Source organism: Sorex fumeus, unplaced genomic scaffold (assembly GCF_029834395.1).
Source record: "Sorex fumeus unplaced genomic scaffold, SorFum_2.1 ptg000126l, whole genome shotgun sequence".
NCBI lineage: Eukaryota > Metazoa > Chordata > Mammalia > Eulipotyphla > Soricidae > Sorex > Sorex fumeus.
In genome coordinates, this window is record NW_026606183.1 from 5,926,970 (window position 1) to 5,949,598 (window position 22,629).

General features: G+C 41.2%; 1 protein-coding gene across 1 annotated transcript in view; it reads right to left on the bottom strand.

Annotated features, from left to right (window-relative positions):
* Window positions 1-4,022, bottom strand: part of SEPTIN14 (septin 14) — a 38,193-nt gene extending 34,171 nt beyond the window's left edge. Inside the window, exons 1-2 of the mRNA XM_056137661.1 lie at window positions 3,908-4,022; window positions 3,359-3,554 (exon numbers count right to left, since the gene is read on the bottom strand). Of these exons, the coding sequence (XP_055993636.1) occupies window positions 3,359-3,554; window positions 3,908-3,998 (287 nt within the window). The 5' untranslated portion in view covers window positions 3,999-4,022. The remainder of the gene's footprint in view (window positions 1-3,358; window positions 3,555-3,907) is intronic.
* Window positions 4,023-22,629: the final 18,607 nt, after the last annotated feature.

Genomic DNA, 22,629 nt, shown 5'->3' on the forward strand with positions numbered 1-22,629 from the left:
CCCAGTAGGAGAAAACCAAATTAGTTGGGAAAGTAACACAGAAACCACCTAAGTTCACTGTAACATTGTATCACTGTCATCTCGTTGATCATCGATTTACTCAAGCGGGCATCAGTTATGTTTCCATTCATCCCAGCCCTGAGATTTTAGCAGCCCCTCCTTGCTTGTCTTTCCCAACGCTGCCGTATTGGAGGCTCCTTCAGGGTCAGGGGAATGAGACCCATTATTGTTACTGTTTTTGTCATATCAAATATGCCACAGGTAACTTGCCAGTCTCTGCCATGTGGATAGTATACTCTCGGTAGCTTGCCGGGCTCTCCGAGATATATATATATATATATACATATATATATATATATTGTGTGTATATATATTTCCCTCTATGATTTGTGGCCCAAAAGTTCAATAAACCTAAGTTCAATAAACAAAAAGAATAACACAGAAGGCTTAACTAACAACAACTTAGTAAACCTTCAGACAAAATGACTCCGCAGTGAAGTGCAACAATTTTCACAAATTTATTTTTACTGGAATTTTTTTTATAATTCCATTAGCCATTTAGTTGTAACAAACAATATAAAAAGTTATTTTGTGCCTATGAAAGGGGCAGATGTGGGAAGTGGTTGGAAAAATGGGAACATGGAGGAGGGAAAGACAGTCTGGTGGTGGATTATTGTTGGAACATTGAATGCCTGTAACAACTGTATCATGAACAACTTTGTAAACCAGTGTTCAAATTTTTTTTTAAAAAAAGAGAAAGAGGTGTGCATATTCTGCCTGAACCCATGTGCTGCTTGTGCCCACATGGCCGAACACATGTGGTGCCCGAGCACATGTGTCGCCCACATCTCCCCTTTTGAGATGTGTACTTTTGTGCTCTCATGTCTGATACTAGGGTGTGTGTAGGGGCTCTCTCCGCCCATGGAGAAGCCCACGTTCTCGCTTGAACAAGCTACTCTCTCTCTCTCCACCCCCCCTTCCCCTCCATACCTTCAAAAACCTCCAAATAAAATCTATTTTGCTTCAAAAAAAAAGAGAGAAAGAAAAATAAAATATTTCCATAAATACTAAGGTAATATGTTTATTTTCTAAATATCAAATATTTAGAAATAAATTTATTGTGGTTTTTGGCCACACTTTTTATATTCTCAGGGTTTACTTTTGGATCTGGGTTCAGGGATCAGTCCTGGACATATTTAGAGACTACATGAAAGTACTACCAGGGATCAAACCTGTATGAGTCAAATGTTATACAAGGGCTTTTCCTGCCATAATATCTCTAAAGAGATTAGAATTTTAAACAATACAACACCTATACCTTTTTACACCACTGCATCTAACATAAGTCATACCAAAGAAGTTGGCATAGGAAAAACATGTTTGCTCTAAAGCATATGCATGCATACATTTCAAAAGGACTGTTGAGGGGCCGGAGCAATAGCACAGTGGGTAGGGTGTTTGCCTTGCACATGGCCGACCCGGGTTTGATCCCCGGCACCCCATATGGTTCCCCAAGCACTGCCAGAAATGATTCCTGAGTGCAGAGCCAGGAGTAACTTCTGAGCATCGCTGGGTATGACCCAAAAAGCAAAAAAAAAAAAAAGAATCGAAAGGACTGTTGATAAGGCACGGCTTATATTCATTTTTCATTAAGCTTAAATATGATACAGTGGCCATAAAAGCCCTCATAAAACCAGAAGAGTCAAAAAAGGAATAAACTAAAAGTAATAAAATCTACATCAAAAATATTCAAAGGTCAGGGGTATGGTGCCGCCAGCAGGTCAATCTGTACCTGTGAGGCGAGTGCATCAGCAGCCTGATGGTGCCTTCAGACTTCCAGATACCCCAAAATTGCTGCCTTTGGCCAGATCCCAAAAACCTGGGGCAAAGTTTACCAAGAAAGTAAACGGCCAAAAGTTAGGTATGTAGGAAACACACCCACAAACCACCTCCGACTCAGCTATATAATTGGAGGCAAGGCCTCTCTGGTTCCTGATTGAACTGCTTAATGGCCATGATCCCAAAGACTCAGAAACAAATCTCGAAACCCAGCAGCTTTAGGCAGAAATTTGTCCGGTCCCTGCAGTAGGTTACCAGTGCTGGGCCAACCCCGGTGGGAATTGGTTTCGTGCCTTGGCCTGTTCCTCCTGGCGGCCCACTGGCCGCCATCCTTCAGAGGCCACTGGACAGTCAGGTTTAGGCCCCCAGTGACGAGACACGCAGGGCCTCACGGGATGGGGGTGGAGCCGGTCCTGTCCTCCCCACCCCAGCGAGACCCCAAGTCATCGCCCACAACTGGCCTCTCTGGCTCCTGATCAAGCTACTTAATGACCATGATCCCAGAGACTCAGAAACAAATCTCAAAACTCAATGACTTCTGGCAGAAGTGCGTCCGGAACCCACAGTACGTTACTGTCGCAGGGCCACCACAGAGAGGAAAGGGTATTGTCACTCCGCCTAGTCCCTCTTGGCGGCTTGGTGGCCGTCATCCTCCAGAGGCCATTGGACAGTCAGGTCTGGGCCCGCAGTGATGAAACTTGTTGGGCCTCACAGGATGGGGGTGGAGCAGGTCCTGGTCTCCCCGTCCCAACAAGACCCCAAGTCATCACTCACGAACAGCTTCTCTGGCTCCTGATCAAGCTGCTCAACGGCCATGATACCAGAGACTCAGGAGCAAATCTCGAAACCCATTGGCTTTTGGCAGAAATTCCTCCAGATTTAAGTGTTAAAATTTCACAATTTCAAAATCACATGGCCCTACTGCAGCCACGCGACATCATATGTTATTCATAACCAGCAATAGAACACAAATTGTCTACTGTTGCCTTTTCAGCAGATCTGAGTGTTGGGGTAAAATCTCAAATAGTAATGGTGGTTCTGGTGTCGAAATATTGAATGTGATCAAAGTAGAGAGAGTAATGTGGAAATCATCTGCCCCACAGGTAGGGGGAGGGTATGGGATGGTGGTATACTGGGGTTTTTGGTGGTGGAGAATGGGCGCTGGTGAAGGTATGAGTGTTTCATTGTATGACCGAGACTTAGACCCGAAAACTTTGTAACTGCTCTCACGGCAATTCAATAAATAAAATGATAAAAAATGAAAAAAAATAAGGTGGAGTTCATGCACAATTCAATCAGCTAATCAGTGGCTGAATAAATAGCAGTACTCCTACAAAAAAAAATTCAAAGGTCTTGTAAGGAAATTAAATGACTGAAGAAAACATTAATTAGGAAATGATGAAAAACTTGGAGAAAATGTCTCAATTACTTTTTTTTATAACATTGAAATTTAGTTCATGGAGAATAAAACAATTTTCTTGAGATAGAAAATCTTTTAAATAAAATAAAAATCACTAACCTGGATTCTTTGTTCATTTGATCTCCATATCCCACTGTTTTGACAACTGTCAATTTCAGTTGAACATTACTTTCCTGAAGGTCATATGTCTGTATTTTAAGTCCAACGGTTGAGTAAAAATGTGAGGACTTTTTATCTTTCAAATTTGTATTAAATAATGTATCAATCAGTGTTGATTTTCCAATTCCAGTTTCCCCTAAAATAGACATATTACAGGGCATAAGATGGCAAAGAAGTTGCAGTACTTTGAATTCCTATGTATAGGTTTAAAGAGTCCCAAATACTTCAAAGATTAGAATAGAATTAAAAAATATATACAGGCTGATCTTTACTCCCTTAGTCATTAGCAAAATATATACACCGTTATATTTTAAATAGCAATGAAATTATTTCAAGAAAAAAAGTCTAAGTAATTTGACTAAGGAGATGAAAACCAGTTCAAACATGAAAACATGAACTTGTACAGCACCAATGTTACATTTCTTAAGAAAAGTTTAAATATGTTTTGGGGTAATCAAAGCATAATCATATAAAGAACTTGGCACTTACCCACACAAAGAATATTTAAAGAAAATCCTTGTTGAATAGCCTTGTTCACCAACTGATGAGGTAAACATTCAAAACCAAAATGACCAAACATAGTCAAGCAACGGACATTCTCTTCTTTCTTCTCAAAGAAAAAAAATTAGAGTAGAAAATTACACCATTTGAAATGTAATTATAATATATTAAGGGAGTTATGGTTGTTTATCACTTACTTGACCATCTTATCTTCCATAAAATTCAGCACTGTAGTGCTATAGCACTGTCCTCCCGTTGTTCATCGATTTTTGCTTCAGCGGGCCCAGTAACGTCTCCATTTTGAGACTTGTTCTTACTGTGTTTGGCATATTGAATACGTCATGGGTAGTTTGCCAGGCTTTGTTGTGCGGGCAAGATACTCTCGGTAGCTTGCCGGGCTCTCTGAGAGGGGCAGAGGAATCAAACCTGGCTCCGCCGGCCCGGCTGGCTGTGCTCAAGGCAAACGCCCTACCACTGTGCTATCGCTCCAGCCCAGTAAATTCAGAAAATTTTAATAAAAATTTTCAAAATTTTTATTGAAGAGCAATGATTTACACAGTTGTTGATAGTTACATTTTAGGCATACAATAATTCAGTGCCAGTCCCTTCACCAGTATCAACTTCCCTCTACCAGTGTTCCCAGGTTCCTTCCCCATCCCAACCCCACTCAACCCTACCTGTCAACTTGACAGGCACATTACAAAGTTTCAGTGGTTGCCACTTAGATCTCATGTTTTCTATTGAATCAGTGTTTTGGGTATAGGGCTATGCCCCTCACTCATATTACTGGTATAACTGAAGCCCGGAAGCCTCTTAACCCATTACTTTTTCTTCTCTCTTCTATTTCTTATAATACTCAATGACACTGCTTTACCAAATTTAAAATAGCAAATTAAAGACCTGTGAAAGATTTCACTGCACAGTGGTAGGATATTTGCCTTGCACGCGATCAGCCAGACTGAGCCAGGTACGATTTCTCCACCCGACTAGGAGAGCCCAGCAAGCTACCAAGAGTATCTCGCCCGCACGGCAAAGCTTGGCAAGCTACCGTGAATGCATTCAATCTGCCAAACACAGTAAACAAGTCTCACAATGGAGATGTTACTGGGCCCGCTGGAGGAAATGGATGAACAATGGGAGGACAGTGCTACAGTGCTACTTAAATCCTAAATCATTGTCTGAAGAAATGGGGGGGATCCATTATTATGTTCATTTTCAGTGTGCTGTATATTAGGGCATTCTTAAATCATTAAAGAATATACTAGATAATATAAATGGCTTTCAAAAATTACAAAATATTAAGTAAAAAAAGTAATACAGGGGCCGGAACTATAGTACAGTGGGTAGAGCATTTGCCTTGCACATGGTCGACCTGGGTTTGATCTCTGGCATTCGGTATGGTCCCCAGAGTACTGCCAGGGGTAATTCCTGAGTGCAAAGCCAAGAGTAACCCTGAACATTGCTAGATGTGATCCAAAAACAAAAAAAAGTAATACAATTTTATGTATACATTCTTAGCTTACAGTGATATCAAAGTACTTAACATATGATTGAGCTGAAGCAATAGTACAGTGGGTATTGGAGAGTCTTGATGGGCTGGAGCGATAGCACAGCGGTAGGGCGTTTGCCTTGTGCGCAGCCAGCCCAACCGAGCCGGGTTCAATTCCTCTGCCCCTCTCGAAGAGCCCAACAAGCTACTGAGAGTATATCACCCACACGGCAAAGCCTGGCAAGCTACCCGTGATGTATTCAATATGCCAAACACAGTAACAAGTCTCAAAATGGAGATGTTATGGACCCGCTCGAGCAAATCGATGAACAATGGGAGGACAGTGTTTGTTGTTGTTGTTGTTGCATGTGTCCAACTTGGGTTTAGTCCCTGCACCACACATGGCCCTCTGAGCCTTCCCAGAAGTGATCCCTGAGTGCAGAGCCATGAGTTAGCTCTGAGCACTGGTGGGTGTGGCTCAAAAGACAAAACAAAGTAACGTTGTACTTGATATCTCCTCACACTAATTATCAGAAACAGTAGTCTGAAGTTGATGAATGGAAATAAAAATATGCATAAGCATTAAACTATACAGTCTAAGAAATCACTACTCAGCAAACGAGGTGTTCGTGAAGTAGAGCATAGCCAGAGTGACAATACTATTCTAGGAATTCCAAAGTAAGATATTAGAGTTGGCAAAACATAAGAATATTGCGAGTCACATTATGGGAGCTCCTAAACTGGGTGCCACCTTATGGAAATGTAGAAGAATCTGGAGCACTCAACCAATTGGAATCTGATGGTGATAGAGAAAGGGGAGGGACTTTAAGAGAAAAAAACAAACAATACTCTTGGGGCCAGAGAGATGGTACAGGGGTTAAATTACTTGTTATTCATGCAGAAAATTCCAGTTCAATATCCAGCACCTCATGGGATCCCTGAGTACTGCCAGGGTTGATCCCTGAGCACAGAGCCAGGAGTAGGTGATGAGTGCAGTCATGTGTAACTGCAAAACTGAAAATAGAACCCGCAAGAAAACCAACAGTGAAAACCCAGACCTGCACCCTCCCAGCCTGAAGTCTCGCATACCCACAAAAAAGGAATCCTAGGGATCCGATCCTGTAGCACTAAGGTCAGACCCCACCTCCATACAAAGCACTGGCCCCAATTGGCATTATTCTAACCTCTAAACCCCAAAATATGTGAATGCACTAGTGTTCTGCGTGAAAAAATTACTTCATATATACCTTATATTGAGGGTGGCATTCCTAATTCATAGACTCTACACTGACATGAAAGTCAGTTAAGTCAAGTGGGTTAAATGTCACTTGTTAAAAACTCAAAGAACAATGAGGAAACTAAGGAACTCGGCAACAGTAGCAGATAGGGATAGAAACCCAGGTAGGTCCCCAAGCCCATCAAATGCTTGAGCCTGGTTGATAAAGAAGTAAACCCAACACTCACTGAACTGGCAGCAGCAATTAAGCAGGCACTTGCCACTGAAATTAAGCAATCAGTAGATGAGAAATTCAAACAACATAAATAATTTTTTCAGAAGATGAGAGATTCTATGGAAATGGAAATGAAGGGGCTAAAGAGCACACTCGTGAGTCATAGTAACAGAATTTTACTTAAATGGAAGAACCATCTAGACAAACTTGAAAACAAAGTTTTGATAAATCTAGCATTGGAAAAGAAGTCATAAAGGGAAAAAAGAAATGAAAGAATGGAAGAAAATGTAAGATACTTAATGAACAAAGACAGGAAGAATAATCTCCAAATTATAGGAATAATAGAAAGTGAAGAAAAAAGGAAAGGAGATGAGAGATGGGAGAGAAAATAGCTAAGAACTTTCCCCTCTCTGCAAGGAGAAAGCTGTGCAGATTCAAAAGGTCTAAAGCAAGCAAAATAAACTCAAACAGAACAACACCAAGACACACAAAAATGGCAAAAACCAACAGAGAGGTGAACTTCTTAAGGCAGCAAGAGAGAAGACAAACCTTAAGTACAAGGGAAATAAGATGAAAGATCTCCCATACAAAATGGTACAGGTGAGAAAAGAGTTGGAGGACATATTCATATTACTAAATGAAAGAAACTTCCAATCTAGAATCCATTACCCAGCAAAGCTCTCATCAGATACAAACGAGAGATAAAAACATTCTCAGACAAATTAGAGCTGGCAACATTTGTGATAACCAAGCCAACCATGAATGAACTTCTTAAAGGCCACTTATATAAACCAAATAACCAACTATAGAAGCCACAACCCTACCCAGTGAAATGGCAGCACAGTCCTTTCCTTCTCTCCCCTCAAAAGGCACAGAGTGGATGGATCAGGAAACAAAATCCATCCATTTGCTTTTTACAAAAAATACATAAAATCACAGGACAGACACAGGATAGGGTAAAAAGATGGAAAGCAATTATACAAGCCAATGGGAAAAATTTTGGACAGTTATATTTATATCAGACCAAACTGCACTCACTCTATAATAACAAGTAAACAGAGGCAGGAATGGACACCACTTATTGATCAAGGGAACAATAGACTAAGAAATAATAACTCTATCAACATCTATACACCAAATGTTGGGTCAGCAGAGCTTTTAAGGCTTTTGCTCACAAATCTAGAGAAACACATGGATAAAAACAAATAGGAGATGGAGATTTAATACACTATTGCCACCACTTGGCAGAATAGCACTGTCCTGTTATTCATTGATTTGCTCGAGCAGGCACGACTAACATCTCCATTGTGAGAGACTTGTTACTGCTTTTGGCATACTGAATACACCACGGTAGCTTGCCAGGATCTGTCGTGTGGTGAATACTCTCGGTAGCTTGCTGGGCTCTTCGAGAGGGACGAAGGAATCGAACCTGGGTCGACCGCAGACAAGGCAAACGTCTTACCCGCTGTGCTATTGTTCCAGCCCACTTGGAAGAATATGAGTAAAAAACAAAGGAGCTCTAAATGAGGAATTAGAAGAGCTGGGGACTAATGGATTTATACAGGGCCTTCCATCCTCAAAAATCCAAAAACATGTTCTCTAGTGCACACAGGACATTCTCCAAGAAAGATCACATTTTAGGACATAGGTAAAGGTAAAAAAGGTAAAGGCCATCCCGTTGATCGTCGATTTGCTCGAGCGGGCCCAGTAACGTCTCCATTGGAGACTTTGTTGTTACTGTGTCTGGCATATCGAATACATCACGGGGAGCTTGCCAGGTTCTGCCATGCGGGCAAGATACTCTCGGTAGCTTGCCGGGCTCTCTGAGAGGGGCGGAGGAATCGAACTGGGGTCGGCCATGTTGGCCGCTTGTAAGGCGAACGCCCTACCCGCTGTGCTATCACTCCAGCCCTAAATTACACAAATTCACAAACATACGGATAATACCAAGCATCCTATCAGACCACAATGCCATGGAAATGTTAATTAATCATAAAAGGAAGATGGGGAGAAACTGTGATATCTGAAGACCGAACAACATGCTGCTACATAACAGCTGGATCTAAAGGGAAATCAAGGGGGGTATGGTGCCGCCAGCAGGTCAACCTGTATCTGTGGGGCGAGTGCATCAGCAGCCTGAAGGTGCCTTCAGACTTCCTGATACCCCAAAATTACCACTGTGCCTTTGGTTACCGGACCCCAACAACTTGGGTCCAAGTTTACCAAGAAATTAAAAGGCCAAAAGTTAGGTACACGGGAGCCACACCCACAAACCACCTCCAGCTCAGCTACACAAGCTCATTTATTGGGCTTATTTCAGAGATTCATATATCTTGAAAGAGATCAAAAGCTGCAGTTGGGGCCAGTGACCCAGCCCAATGGGCCCTTCAGGGGACATGCCAATAGTTTCTCTGGAAAAGATGGAAAAAAGGGCCATGATCCAGGTACACACAAAAGAATCTCCAAACCGAGCAGCTCACTGCAGAGATGCCTCCAGACATTAAGCCAGGCTGACCCCACTGGGATGCCTCAGATGGGGGCAGACGTCGTCCCTCCACCTGTCCCCTAAAAACCCTGGCGGCCGCCAACTTCCAGAACCGAGTGAGAAGTGCAGGTACACGGGCTCAATGACAGCAAACTCCAGGCCTCAAGGAATAGGTGATGGGCTGGTCCTTCTCATCCTCCATTTCACTTGGGACCCAGGAGGTCACGCCCACAAACTGCCTCTGGCTGCTACTTAAGCTCCTAAATGGCCATGAGCCAGAGACACACAAAGGAATCTCTGAACTGAGCAGCTCGTTGCAGAGATTTCGCCAAACCCTAATTATCTAAAATTTTAGAATTCCAGGAGCACACGGCCGAGTGGCCACACAGCATCTTATTTTATTCATAACATGCAATGCAAAAGAGAGTAGGGGAGGAGCTGGAGAGATAGCACGGCGGGTAGGGCGTTTGCCTTCCACGCGGCCAACTCAGGTTCGATTCCCAGCATCCCATATGGTCCCCTGAGCACCGCCAGGAGTAACTCCTGAGTGCAGAGCCAGGAGTGACCCCTGTGCATCCCCGGGTGTGACCCAAAAAAGAAAAAAAAAAGCAAAGGAGAGTATGGGGGAGATTGCCATAGAGGCAGGGGGACTGAGTGGGATGCAGGGGCGGATACTGAGGGCAAAACTGATACCATGACAAGCTGAAGCTAACATTAAGTCTCAACTAGGCCTCAGTTTCTGTTTCCCAGGAATAGGACTTGCAGTTTCTGGTAAACTCCCAGTTGAGTAATTTACTGAGATAAGGAATTGGCAGTTGGATCTGACCAGTCATGAGGGGTCACTGTATCCTCCTTAGAAACTGTTACTAACCATTGTTTAATTGTTGACTACTGTTGTAATAGGGCCTATGCTAAAAATAGGCCAGTATATAAACTGCTCTTAAACCTGAACCCTATATAAACTGCTTGTGATTTGGAGTTGGGGTCCTTGTCAAGACGCCACTGTGGGGCTGTAGTGATAGTCCAGCGGGGAGGGCACTTGCCTTGCACGAGGCTGACCCAGGTTCAATCCCTGGCATCCCATGTGGTCCCCCAAACATCGCCAGCAGTAATTCCTGAGTGCATAGCCAGGAGTAAGCCCTGAGAATTGCTGGGAGTGACCAAAAAGGAAAAAAAAAAAAAAAAAAAAAAAAAAGAAGACTCCACACTGTGTTGAATGAGAGAGACTTGGACCCTAATTCAAGCTAGCAATAGTTCAGGCTAGTAATAAAGTTCCTTTGCTTTTGCATTATCCTGTGTGAACTTGTTCTCTCCACAACTGGGGATCTGAAATTCGGGTACAACAACACCGGTTAAAATCACATAGAAATCACAAATTGGATTTTACTGATTTATTTTCTATTTGCCATTTTTTTAAGTTTTGTTAGAACAAGGAATACAAAGTAAATTTGTTATGTGCCTAAGGGGTCAGGATGGGGTTGGGAGGGAAACTGGACTTTTTAAATGATAGTGTTTTAATAAAAATAGATTTAAAAAAGAATTAAAAAAAAGAAATTGACGACCTTAGGAAATTTAAAAACATTCCATGCTCATGGATCAGAATAGCATATTTAAGAACAACCCCGCATAGATAGGATCAGCTAACTTTTGACAAAGGAGCTGAGGGCATGAAATGGAATAAAGACAACCTTTCCAAAAACTGTGATGGGTGAACTGGATAACCACGTGCAAGAAATGACAACTCAGTGAGGATCAAAGATCTTGAAATCAGACATGAATCTATAAAGTACACTGAGGAAAATATGGGCAGAATGCTCCAAGACCTGGACTTCAAAGGAATCTTCAATACTACAATGCCATTGGCACAGGCCACAGAATCAAAACCAAATAAATGGGACAATATAAAACTTAGAAGTTTCTGCATCGCAGAAGAAACACAAGCTAAAACTAAGTGATAGCCAACTAAGTGGGATAAAATGTTTGCACTCAACACATCAGATAAAGGGTTGATATCCAGGATCCATAAAGTAATCACAAAGATCAACAACAATAACAACAAAAAATCTAAAAGCCCAAAAACATCAAAAACAGGGAGAGGAAACAAATAGACTCCTCTCTGAGGAAGACCAACGGATAGCCAACAGGCACAAGAAAAATTTTCATCATCACTTATTATTAGAGAAATCCAAATCAAGATGACAGTGATATATCATCTTATGCCAGTGAGAATAACACATGTCAAATATACTGGGAATACTCTCTGTTTGTTGGTGGGGATGTAGTGGGAATGTTGTCTGGTCCAACCCCTATGGAAAATAATAGGGAGGGTACTCAGTAAGCTCAGAATTGAGCAATCAATTCCACTTTTGGGTACCTATCCCCAGGACAGAAAAATATTCATTCAGAAGAATCTATGCACATCATTATTTGTTGCATCACTCGGTACAACAGCTAAGATTTGGAATCAACCTAGATGTCCAATGATAGATAAGTGGATCATGAAGATGTGGTATATATACACAATGGAATACTACACAGTTGTAAGGAATGATGAAATCATGCAATTCACAGCAACATGGATGGAACTGAAAGATATGTTAAATGAAATAAGCCAGCAGGAGAATAAACTCAGGATGGTATAGCACTTATATATGGTACTTAGAATAACTGGATGAGGGAATGCAGTGTTTTAAAGGAGAGATGCCCAGATCATCCTTAGCTCCATAGTATAGGGAGGAGAAGGAAGGAAATAGTGGAGGGGTAGGAGGAGAAAAGACATACAAGAAACAACAAGGGTCAGGTCAGAGGATTAAGGTACAAAGGTGGTATTAAGGAATAACAGAGCCAATTATCAAAACCAGAGTCAAACAACAATGAAGAGAAAATCTGTAGAAAAAAGGAGATGAGTAAAAAATATGAAAAATAAATGAACAGCACACTGGAGAACTGTGGGATTAGTTCAAGAGGAATAATATAAGAATCATCAGAGTCAGAGTTGGAGCAGTAGTACAATGGTTAAGGTACTTGCCTTGCACACAGCCAACCAGATTCCATTCCCAGAACTTCCCCCAAACCTGCAAGAAGTGATTCCTAAATATAAAGCCAAAAATAGGCTCTAAGTACTGCTGGGTATGTCCCAAAATAAACAACAAAACCCAAACAAACAAACAAACCAACAAAAACAATCATCAGAGTCCCTGAAGAATAGGAAGGTGAGTTTGATGAAGAATCAATCGTTAAAGTCATAAAGTCAGAATTAAGAATTTCCCAGTTTATGTAATATATATGTATTTCTACATATGAGCCTAATATCCAAGGTCAGGGTAAACAGGGGCCAGAAAACCTCCCACAAGAATGTGTGTGGGGAGAAGGGCAGTTAGGATAGAGAAGGGACCAACAGGACAAAAATAGTTGGAATTGATGATTTTGGACAGGAGTTGAGTGTTGAAAGTAGGTAAAGTGATATACCTGATAACTTTTCATTATCTGTATTGCAAATCATAGTTCCAAAAGGGCAGAGAGAGAGCAAGAGAGATAGAGAAAGAGAGGGAGAGAAAGAGAGAGAGAGGGAGAGAGGGAGAGAGAGAAGAAAAGTGCCTGCCATAGAGGCAGATGGGAGAGAGGTAGGAGAAAAACTGGGACCACTGGTGATGGGAAATGTACACTGGTGAAGGGGCAGGTGTTGAAACATCATATGACTGAAACCCAATCATTGACATGACAACTTTTTAACTGTATATATCACTGTAATTCAATTTAAAATTTTTAAAAAAGGAAACATTTCCCAGAGTTGAGGAATACAGGCAACAAAATCAAAGAGGACTGAAGAGTCTCAGCTAAAATACATTCAACTAGGAAAACTCCAAGACACATTCTGCTCAAAGTGACAAAAGAAAGAAAGAAGAAAGAAAGAAAGAAAGAAAGAAGGAAGGAAGGAAGGAAGGAAGGAAAGAAAATTGAAGGCAGCAAGATTTTTTTTTAAAGGAACTCACTTATATACAAAGGAAAGCCATAAGATTCATTGCAGATCTATCAAATGAGCTCCAGATCTATTGAATCTGGAGCGCTGTAGTACAAAAACTCAACAAAATGAACACCTCGCCAAGAATACTCTGCCAAGCTAGATTATTATTCAGATTTGAAGTAACAATACAAAGCTTCATGGACAGTCAGCAGCTTAGCGAATTCATAGCCTTGAAACAAATTTTGCAAGCTTTAAAGGAGCTTCTTTAAAAGTCAGGGCAAATGTCCCAGCCCTTTTTTATGGTTGCTCTCTGCTAGATTAATAAAGGTATATTTACACCTGGCTTGATAAGGGATTTTATATTTTTTCAATAATGAATTAACTTTTTAAAAATATTGAATGTACTATGTCTGATCAAGTGGATCAAGTGGTGTTTTACATGGATAGTTTTTTGTTTTTGTTTTTTTTTTGCTTTTTGGGTCACACCCAGCGATGCCCAGGGGTTACTCCTGGCTCTGCACTCAGGAATTACTCCTGGCAGTGCTCAGGGGACCATATGGAATGCTGGGAATCGAACCCAGGTTGGCCATGTGCAAGGCAAATGCCCTACCTGCTGTGCTATCGCTCCAGCCCCAGGATAAAAGGTAAAGGTAAAGGCCCTCCCGTTGATTGTCGATTTGCTCGAGCGGGCCCAGTAACGTCTCCACTGGAGACTTTTGTTGTTACTGTGTCTGGCATATCGAATACTCTCGGTAGCTTGCCGGGCTCTCCGAGAGGGGCAGAGGAATCGAACTCGGGTCGGCCATGTTGGCCTCTTGTAAGGCGAACGCCCTACCCGCTGTGCTATCGCTCCAGCCCAGGATAGAAATTTTTATTATAATTTTTTACTTATTAACAAAGATATTTATTCAGTATCTATAAAATAACATTTTATAATATAAATTCAATATTTCCTGTCAGGATAAAATACACTTTTATACTTTTGTAGGCCGATTCAGTTTTACCCCTTAAAATGTTTGTTATTCTCTTTACTATTAATAAATTTTATATTTGCAGGATTTACCTATTTCATTTAAATTTTAAACTGTATTAGCACAGAATAATTTATCATACTCTGAATTTAAAAACCTCTGAACTATAGTTTTTGAAAAAAACTAATTTATAAATTACTATTCACTTACAATTTTGTGAAACATTATGAGATAAGCTCTACTCATCTACATGTGTGTAGGTGTTACCACCTCCACAATTAAAAATTGGAGAGATTTCTCCAATATTTGGTATTTTAAAAAGAACCATAATGAGGGAAACAAAAAAAAATGATCAAAGCCAATGGAACTGAAGATTTTGTCTGTAGAACTAAGCTTACAAGGTGAGGTGGAGGGCAGGTAGGGTGTGGTCCATGGGGTACAGGTGGAAATAAGCATGTTGTCTGGTGATGGGTGGGGTGTTGGAATGATGTATGCAGGAACAGTATGATTAACAGTATTGTAAATCACAGTGCCTTAATTGAAATGGTTAAATTTTTTAAAAATAAAAAGAATGGGGTTGGAGTGATAGCACAGCGGGTTCAATTCCCAGCATCCCATATGGTTCCCCAAGCACCGTCAGGAGTAATTCCTGACTGCATGAACCAGGAGTAACCCCTGTACGCCGCTGGATGTGACCCAAAAAGCAAAATAAATAAATAAACAAACAAATAAATAAAAATACTATTGAATGGGGATAAAATTTTATCATGGCATATCAAAAAAAGAGCTAATATTCAAGACGTAAAATACAAAGTTCAACCAAAAAAAAATCCAATAATCCTATTCAGAATATACGTACATATACATACATACAAATCAATAAAATGTGACTTTTCTGGGGGCAGAGAGATAGCACAAGTGTAAGGTGCTTTTGCCTTGCACATGGCTGACCTGGGTTTGATCTCTGGCATCTCATATGGTCTCCTGAGCACTGCCAGGAGTGATTCCTGAGCACAGAGCCAGGTGTAACACCTGAGAATCACCAGGTTTTGCCCAAAAACAAAAAAGAAAAAAGAGAAAAAATGAAGCTTGGATCAATCTCCCACTTACTAAAGTAACAAAAAACTAGCTATCAGCCTCTTTTTAAAATAATTTCATTAAAAAATTATAGTACATCTAATTTCAAAGACATATACATCAAAATTCTCGCCTAAAAGGAGGCTCAGGAGTTTTACTTTGTTAGCAATTGGTGTTAAATAGGATAAATACTCTTTTTCACCAATGTCTGCAGACACAACAAGCTTCCAACAATTAATTAAACCATCATTAATATTTAAACACAGGGGTATAAAAGTTATACATGTCCAAATATCTATAGTCAGTATTTTTATTTTTATTTTTTTTTGATTTTTTGGGTCACACCCAGCAATGCACAGGGGTTACTCCTGGTTCATGCACTCAGGAATTACTCCTGGCAGTGCTCAGGGGACCATAGGGGATGCTGGGAATCGAACTCGGGTCGGCCGCGTGCAAGGCAAAGGCCCTATCCGCTGTGCTATCACTCCAGCCACACAGTCAGTATTTTGAAACTGTGCAATCTTGTTCAAGTACAAAAAAGAATTGCATTTAAAGATATACTCAGCTGTATCTTCCTCATCTGGTTCCGCGAAGAATATAGACCCTGGTTTTTCTTCCATGTCAAATTCAAATAGCTAAGAATAAAGAAACAAAGATAATTGTACTTTGAAAGGCTCTATCTCCATGCAATTTAAGTTAGATCAATGAGGAAGCTCCAAAATACAAACAAATCCCAAGTTTTTTCTTTCCACATAATTTTTTAAATAATTTGACCTATTTTAAATTGTGGTGGCAATTAGACATGAGTTCCTATCGAATGCATATAATCTTTTATTTCTTGTGTACAGTAATATAGCTAGCAATAAACATATAAACAAAATCTAAATAAAGGCTCATTTTTTTCTTATGATCAAGAGAACAAAAAGAACTTCTTAAATAACTCTGAGTAAAGCAAAGGGACATAGGCACTTTTGTTTTAAAATCATGCTAAAAGAACCAGGAAGATTCTTATAATTACATATATTTCCAGAGTAGTTTATAATAGAAGTCGAGGGGCATCATAGTTTATATATTGAAGGAGAATTAGGAACACAAATTTCTAAAATCTACACATGTCTTTTAGATACTAAATTATATTGATAATAGTTTTTGAAAAAGATAATTGACTTATACACACTTATTATGCACCTAGTATAGTTGTTCTGAGTGCTAATAAGCTTAACCTCTTGAGACATCACAACAGATAGAAGATACACACCTTTTTAAAAGACACACGATAAGTAAGAAAATTAATATTTACAAATAATTAAGTAACTTACATGCCCAAGATTTCAGTACACAGAAGACACAGGTCTTAATTGATTCCAAAGTTCTAGAGCTATTTATGTGATCACAAGGTGGTTGCCTTGCATGAAGGAGACCCTGGGGTGGGTGATACCCAGCACAACAAAAAGAAAGAAAGAAAGATGATGTTCTTTCGCCTGTTCCCAGTTTGAAATCAACTGTTCCTTGTGTTTGCAACAGTTTGGAATAAGGGAGGAGAGCTGTATAAGAGAGCACATTGTGTAATTTGTAAGCAAAACTTCCCGAGAAGGCCATGTTACCCTACTTTTGAGTACAGTACAAAGATACTAATAAAACGAGGCAGCTTTAAAGGGAAATATCACATAAAGGCATAGTAAAGAAAAAAAGGACTCTGATAAAAAGAGTCATAGCCCTGTACCAAGAAAGACAACAGAATCATAGTTTGGTATCGTGTATCATGGTCTCTTTATTTGACCTATTTGAAGGCTATTTCACATTTGATTCCTCCGTCCCTCTTGGAGAGCCCAGCAAGCTACCGAGACTATCCCACCCGCATGGCAGAACCTGCCAAGCTCCCTCTGGCGTATTCAATATGCCAAACACAGTAACAAGTCTCACAATGGAGACGTTACTTGTGCCCGCTCAAGCAAATGGATGAACTACAGGACGACAGTGCTACAGTGGATAGTGCTATTAGGGGCAGGTGGGGTGTGGCATTCCTATTTCATAGACAAGATATGACCTTCAATCTGAATTAATTCAACCACGTAATTAGCTTACAATTTTGGGGGCCATACTCAAACAACACTGCAGGATAAGGAAAATAACCTGTGTTGGAGTTCTTCCTGGCACAGCTCCCTGAACACCTGGACTGTTGGTGCTTGTGGAAAAGCTCCAAGCTCTGCCCTTGAAAGAGCACTGGCCTTGAAGGAGGGTGAGCTGTTGCCCGGGAACCGGCATTCCCAGATGATTAGCATAGCTTAATGGCCTTGAGACTGCCAGCAGCCAGTACTTGAGGTGGGGGAGCCGACACCTTGATAGCTGCAAAGCTTATTGTTCCACCTCTGCATTAGCTCATAGAAATCTCGTGACACCTCCTGACACTGTCCCATCCAGTCCATGTAAACACAGAATTCAGTTTCTTCTTCCCGTCTTGTGATCCTCGCATCATGCATCTCTTTTGACCCCTATATATAACCATCATCCTCCCCAATAAACTTTGTCATAGCACCATCAGTCACAGTCACAGTCACAGTCCTCCCGTTGTTCATCGATTTGCTCGAGCGGGCCCAGTAACGTCTCCATTGTGAGATTTATTGTTACTGTGTTTGGCATATTGAATACATCATGGGTAGCTTGCCAGGCTCTGCCGTGCGGGCGAGATACTCTCAGTAGCTTGCCAGGCTTTCCGAGAGGGGCGGAGGAATCGAACTTGGGTCGGCCATGTTGGCTGCATTGGCTGCGTGCAAGGCAAAGCCCTACCACTGTGCTATCGCTCCAGCCGCATCATTCTGGGCTATTCCAGATGGGAGTAGGTGCTGTCCCTCTGCCTGCTCCCTAGGAATCCCGGCATCCACCATCCTCCAGAACCCAATGAGAAGCCCAGGTAAATGGGAACAGTAACTGCAAACACTAGGCCTCATGGGATGGGGGATGAGCTGGCCCTTCTCATCCCTCTGCCCCAATGGGACCCTGACATGAAGCCTAGGAACTGTCTCCGGCTACTATTTAATCTCCTTAATGGCTATGATCCAGAGACACACAAAAGAATCTCAGAACTGAGCAGCTTACTGCAGAGATCTCTCGAGACCCTAATTATTAAAATTTTACAATTCCAGGAGCACAAGAAAATGTGTGAACTGCTAAGTTTATGAGAAAACATTTCTTTAATTTAGTTTTGATACCTCCTGTACCTCTGTTGTAAAACAGTCTAACTTCCCATGAGTCTGGAGACACCACTTAAACTCAAACTAGGGTACAGATAAAAGTCCATATCTCTTACTGTGCTCATACAAAATGACTAGAAATATTATTAAAAATAAATTTAATATGATTGCTTAAATGGATTACCAGAAAAGGAAAGGAGAAAGCAACATGCCCTTAGATGAAATTCTGTCCTTGGGTGGATCTCCTAGAAGAATTTTTCTTGGGCTTTATATCTGTTCACTGTTTATGTTTGTGTCCAATCACACTTGTGTGTAATTGCTGCCCTGAAACTCTCTACGATTTCTCTATAAAAATGCTGGAAGATTTGAACAAAGTGTCACTGGTTACCAGCCTGTATTCCTGTTCCTTTATTCATGGGCCTGGGCGATGGTCATTGGCCCCAAATGCCCAAGGGAACCCTATCACCCAGTGGGTGGTGACTCAGACAACTGATACCATAACAGGAATGCCTCAGAATTCAGACAGAGGTGTTTCGGGGTTTTTTTCCCCCATTTTGGGGCCAAATCTGGTGATGCTCAGGGGTTACTCCTGGCTCTGCATTCAGGATTCACTCCTGGTGATATTCAGGGGATCAAACCCAGGTGGCCACATGCAAAGCAAGCTCCTTACCCACTGTACTATGTATCTCTCCAGGCTTCATTTTGAATTTCTTAAGGATCTGTTGTAATTTCTCCTCTTTTTTCCCTGATCTGATTTATTTGGACATATTCTCCTTTTTCCTCATGAGTCTAGCTAAACATTTATCTATCTTGTTTATTCTTTCAAAAAACCAGTTCCTGGTTTCATTGATTCTATGAATTGTTTTCTTGGTTTTTATGTTGTTGATTTCTGCTCTAGTTTTTATTATTTCCCCTTCTACTACTTCTTAGATTCATTTGTTTTTTCCTTCTCCAGATTTTTTTTTGATTTTGTGGTTTATTTATTTTTTTTATAATTTATTTATTTATTGAATCACTGTGGGAAAAGTTACAAAGCTTTCAGGTTTAGGTCTCAGTCATGCAAATATCAAACACATTTCCCTTTATCAATACTTATTTTTTACCACGAACCCCAATAAAACCCCACCTCCCACCCCTCCCAATTCCTGTGAGGAAGATGAGTTCTAGTTAACACTCTATCTACTTTGACTAGATTCATTGTTTCGATAAAAGATTCACCACTATTATTTAGAGTTTACCCCCCCAAATCAGACATGCTGAAAAAGCATTGTGAAATGATTTGCTTTCTACAGCTGGGTTTAAGAATTGAATGTTGTCGCGCGGCCGCTATTGCGGCCGTGCGGTTTTGGATTTCTGCTATTTTACTTATTAACCCTGGAAGTATTTCTACTAAAAGTCTGATAATTAAGAGATTGGTTTCTGTGCTCTGGAGTCATGGCCGTGCCGGAGAGCCGCTCATGGGGGGCAACTGGTGACCTCGGTAGGGCGTGAAGGACGGGCCAGAACGCCCCCCTTCCCATGAGGTTTTCGTCGCCCCCAGGCCCCTGGCTCATACCTGCTGTCCACAAAACTCCCATGCGGCTGCCATCTTTCTTTCCAGAAAGGAGAGGGCGAATGGGGCAACACCCTTTCCCCTCCGGGCAGGCATGATGGCGTGGATTAACGCATAGTCCGGTCGCTTTTCTGCTCCAAGCTGCTGGTTTTCTGCATTAAGTCCTTGTGCTTCTGGGGCCATGGCCGTGCTGGAGAGCCTCTCGTGGGGGGCAACTGGTGACCTCGGTAGGGCGTGAAGGACGGGCCGGAATGCCCCCCTTCCCATGACCTTCTCCAGATTTTTGAGATGTGTGTTTAGGGGTTGTATTTGGGCTTTTTATTTCTTAATGTAGGTCCGCATTGCTATGAATTACCTCATTAGTATAGCTTTTGCTAGATCTCATAGATTTTGATAGTTTTGCATCTTTATTCTTATTAGTTTCAAGGAATATTTTTATTTCTTCCTTGATTTCCTCTTTAATCCAGTTGTTTTGTTCAGCTTCCAAGTATTGGAAGATTTTCCCCATATTTTTTTCTGTAGTTAACTTCTACTTTCATGACACTGTGGTCTGAGAAGTTACTTTGTATGATATCTATATTTGTAAATTTATTCATGTATGAGTTATGCAGTAGTATGTGACCTATGTTGGAAAACATTGTATGTGCACTAGATAAGAACATGTATTCTATGGGAGTGTGGAGAGCCCTGTATATGTCCAGTAAACCCAGTTCTTTTAACTCCTCATTGAGGACTCTTATCTCTTTATTGATACTCTGTCTGGTTGATCTCTTTAGTGGCAAAAGTGGAGTGTCCCGCTATTGTGTTTCTGTGAATGTGTGTTTTTAGTTTTGTGAGTAGAAGTTTTATGAACTTTGCTGACCCTTCATTTGGTGCACAGATGTTTATCACAGTATATATTGATCTATTTTTTTCCTTAGCCAGTAAGTTATGGACATCACTATCTCTAATTGCTTTCTATATGTATATATAGGAGTCCTTTCAAAAAAAAAAATAAAGTCTCACAGCACCCTGGATACCTGCTTATTTTGTACACGAGCTTATAAAGCCAGCAAGGTGTGAACTGAACTAAGAGAGGTAGGAATGGGAACTATGGGCATCTGAAACTCTACTAAGAGACTTTTTTTTCTTTTTGGGTCACACCCGGCAATGCACAGGGGTTACTTCTGACTCTGCACTCAGGAATTACTCCTGACGGTTCTCGGGGGACCATATAGAATACTGGGAATTGAACCCTTGTTGGCCAAGTGCAATCTACCTGCTGTGCTATCACTCCATCCCCCTAAGAGACTTTCTAACTTATAGACCTCTAATGGTTTAAGTTTCAGGGAGTTAACTATCTGAACCAAAGGAATGCAAACTACAGGTCCCTCAGGCAGGTGACTATAGCAAACATAGGAAGCTGGAGCCCTCAGGGTCAGAGGTCACAGAATAAAGCAGGCGATAGAGAAATAGATCTCTCAGTAGAGACAGGTTGGGGAAGAAAACAAAAAGCCAGAGTAACACATTTTATAAAAATAAACCCTAGCAGCACATTTCATAACATTCAAGTGTTACACATTTTCCCATATCAATACGGGGTTTTGGTGCAAGGGGACCCGGGTCAACTGTGCACACAGGACAAGCACCTACCTGCTCTATCTCTCCAGCACCCCGCCCAAAGTGGCTTCTTTATATATTTATTTGGGGAGGGGAGATTGGGACTACACATGGTGGTGCTCGGGGCTGATTCCCAGATCTGTGCTCAGGAGTCACTCCTGGCAGGCTTGTGACACCATATAGGATATCAGGGATCAAACCCTGGTCAGCAGCACAGACGACAAACGCCCTATCTGCTGTACTATCACTCTGCCTCCCTCTTCCCTATCCAGAGTACTTTCTTTTTTTTTTCTTTTTTCCTTTTTTTTTTTTTTTTAATATTTTTATTAGTGAGACACCATGAGGTACAGTTGTAGATTTACAAATTTTGTGCTTGAGTACTTTCTGACCATTACTTTCAGTCAGCTTCTGTGCAGCAACAGATCAAAAAAAATATTTTTTTATATGGTTCCTAGGTCTCCTCTACACATGCGCAGTAGTCTGGGTCTTTCTGCTAAGATAGTTTTGATGCTATTGATGGCTGTTCCACATGACTAGACTGTTTTTTCATGAATGGATTGAGACCACATCAGCGTCTCAATCAGGACCAATCAGGAGAAAGGCCAGGACCGCCTACGCCAGGGACAATATCTCCGAGTTGCCTTGTTTCTCTGGAAGGCTGTGCCTCTCTTGCTGGGTTAGGGGCCTCCTTACAACCCAAGGTAGGAGGAAATCTAGGCCCTGAACCCATTCCTTGCTGACTTTAAGCAAAATTACAGAGACTCCAAAACCAAAAGTTAAAGACAGGGGTACAACTGAAGATTTTCTGTAGGTTGGACTGAAAATACAACCCTCTCAGCCCCAAATCTTTCCCCTAAAAGAGAGAAGGTAAAGGTAAAGGCCCTTCCGTTGATCATCGATTTGCTCGAGCGGGCCCAGTAACGTCTCCATT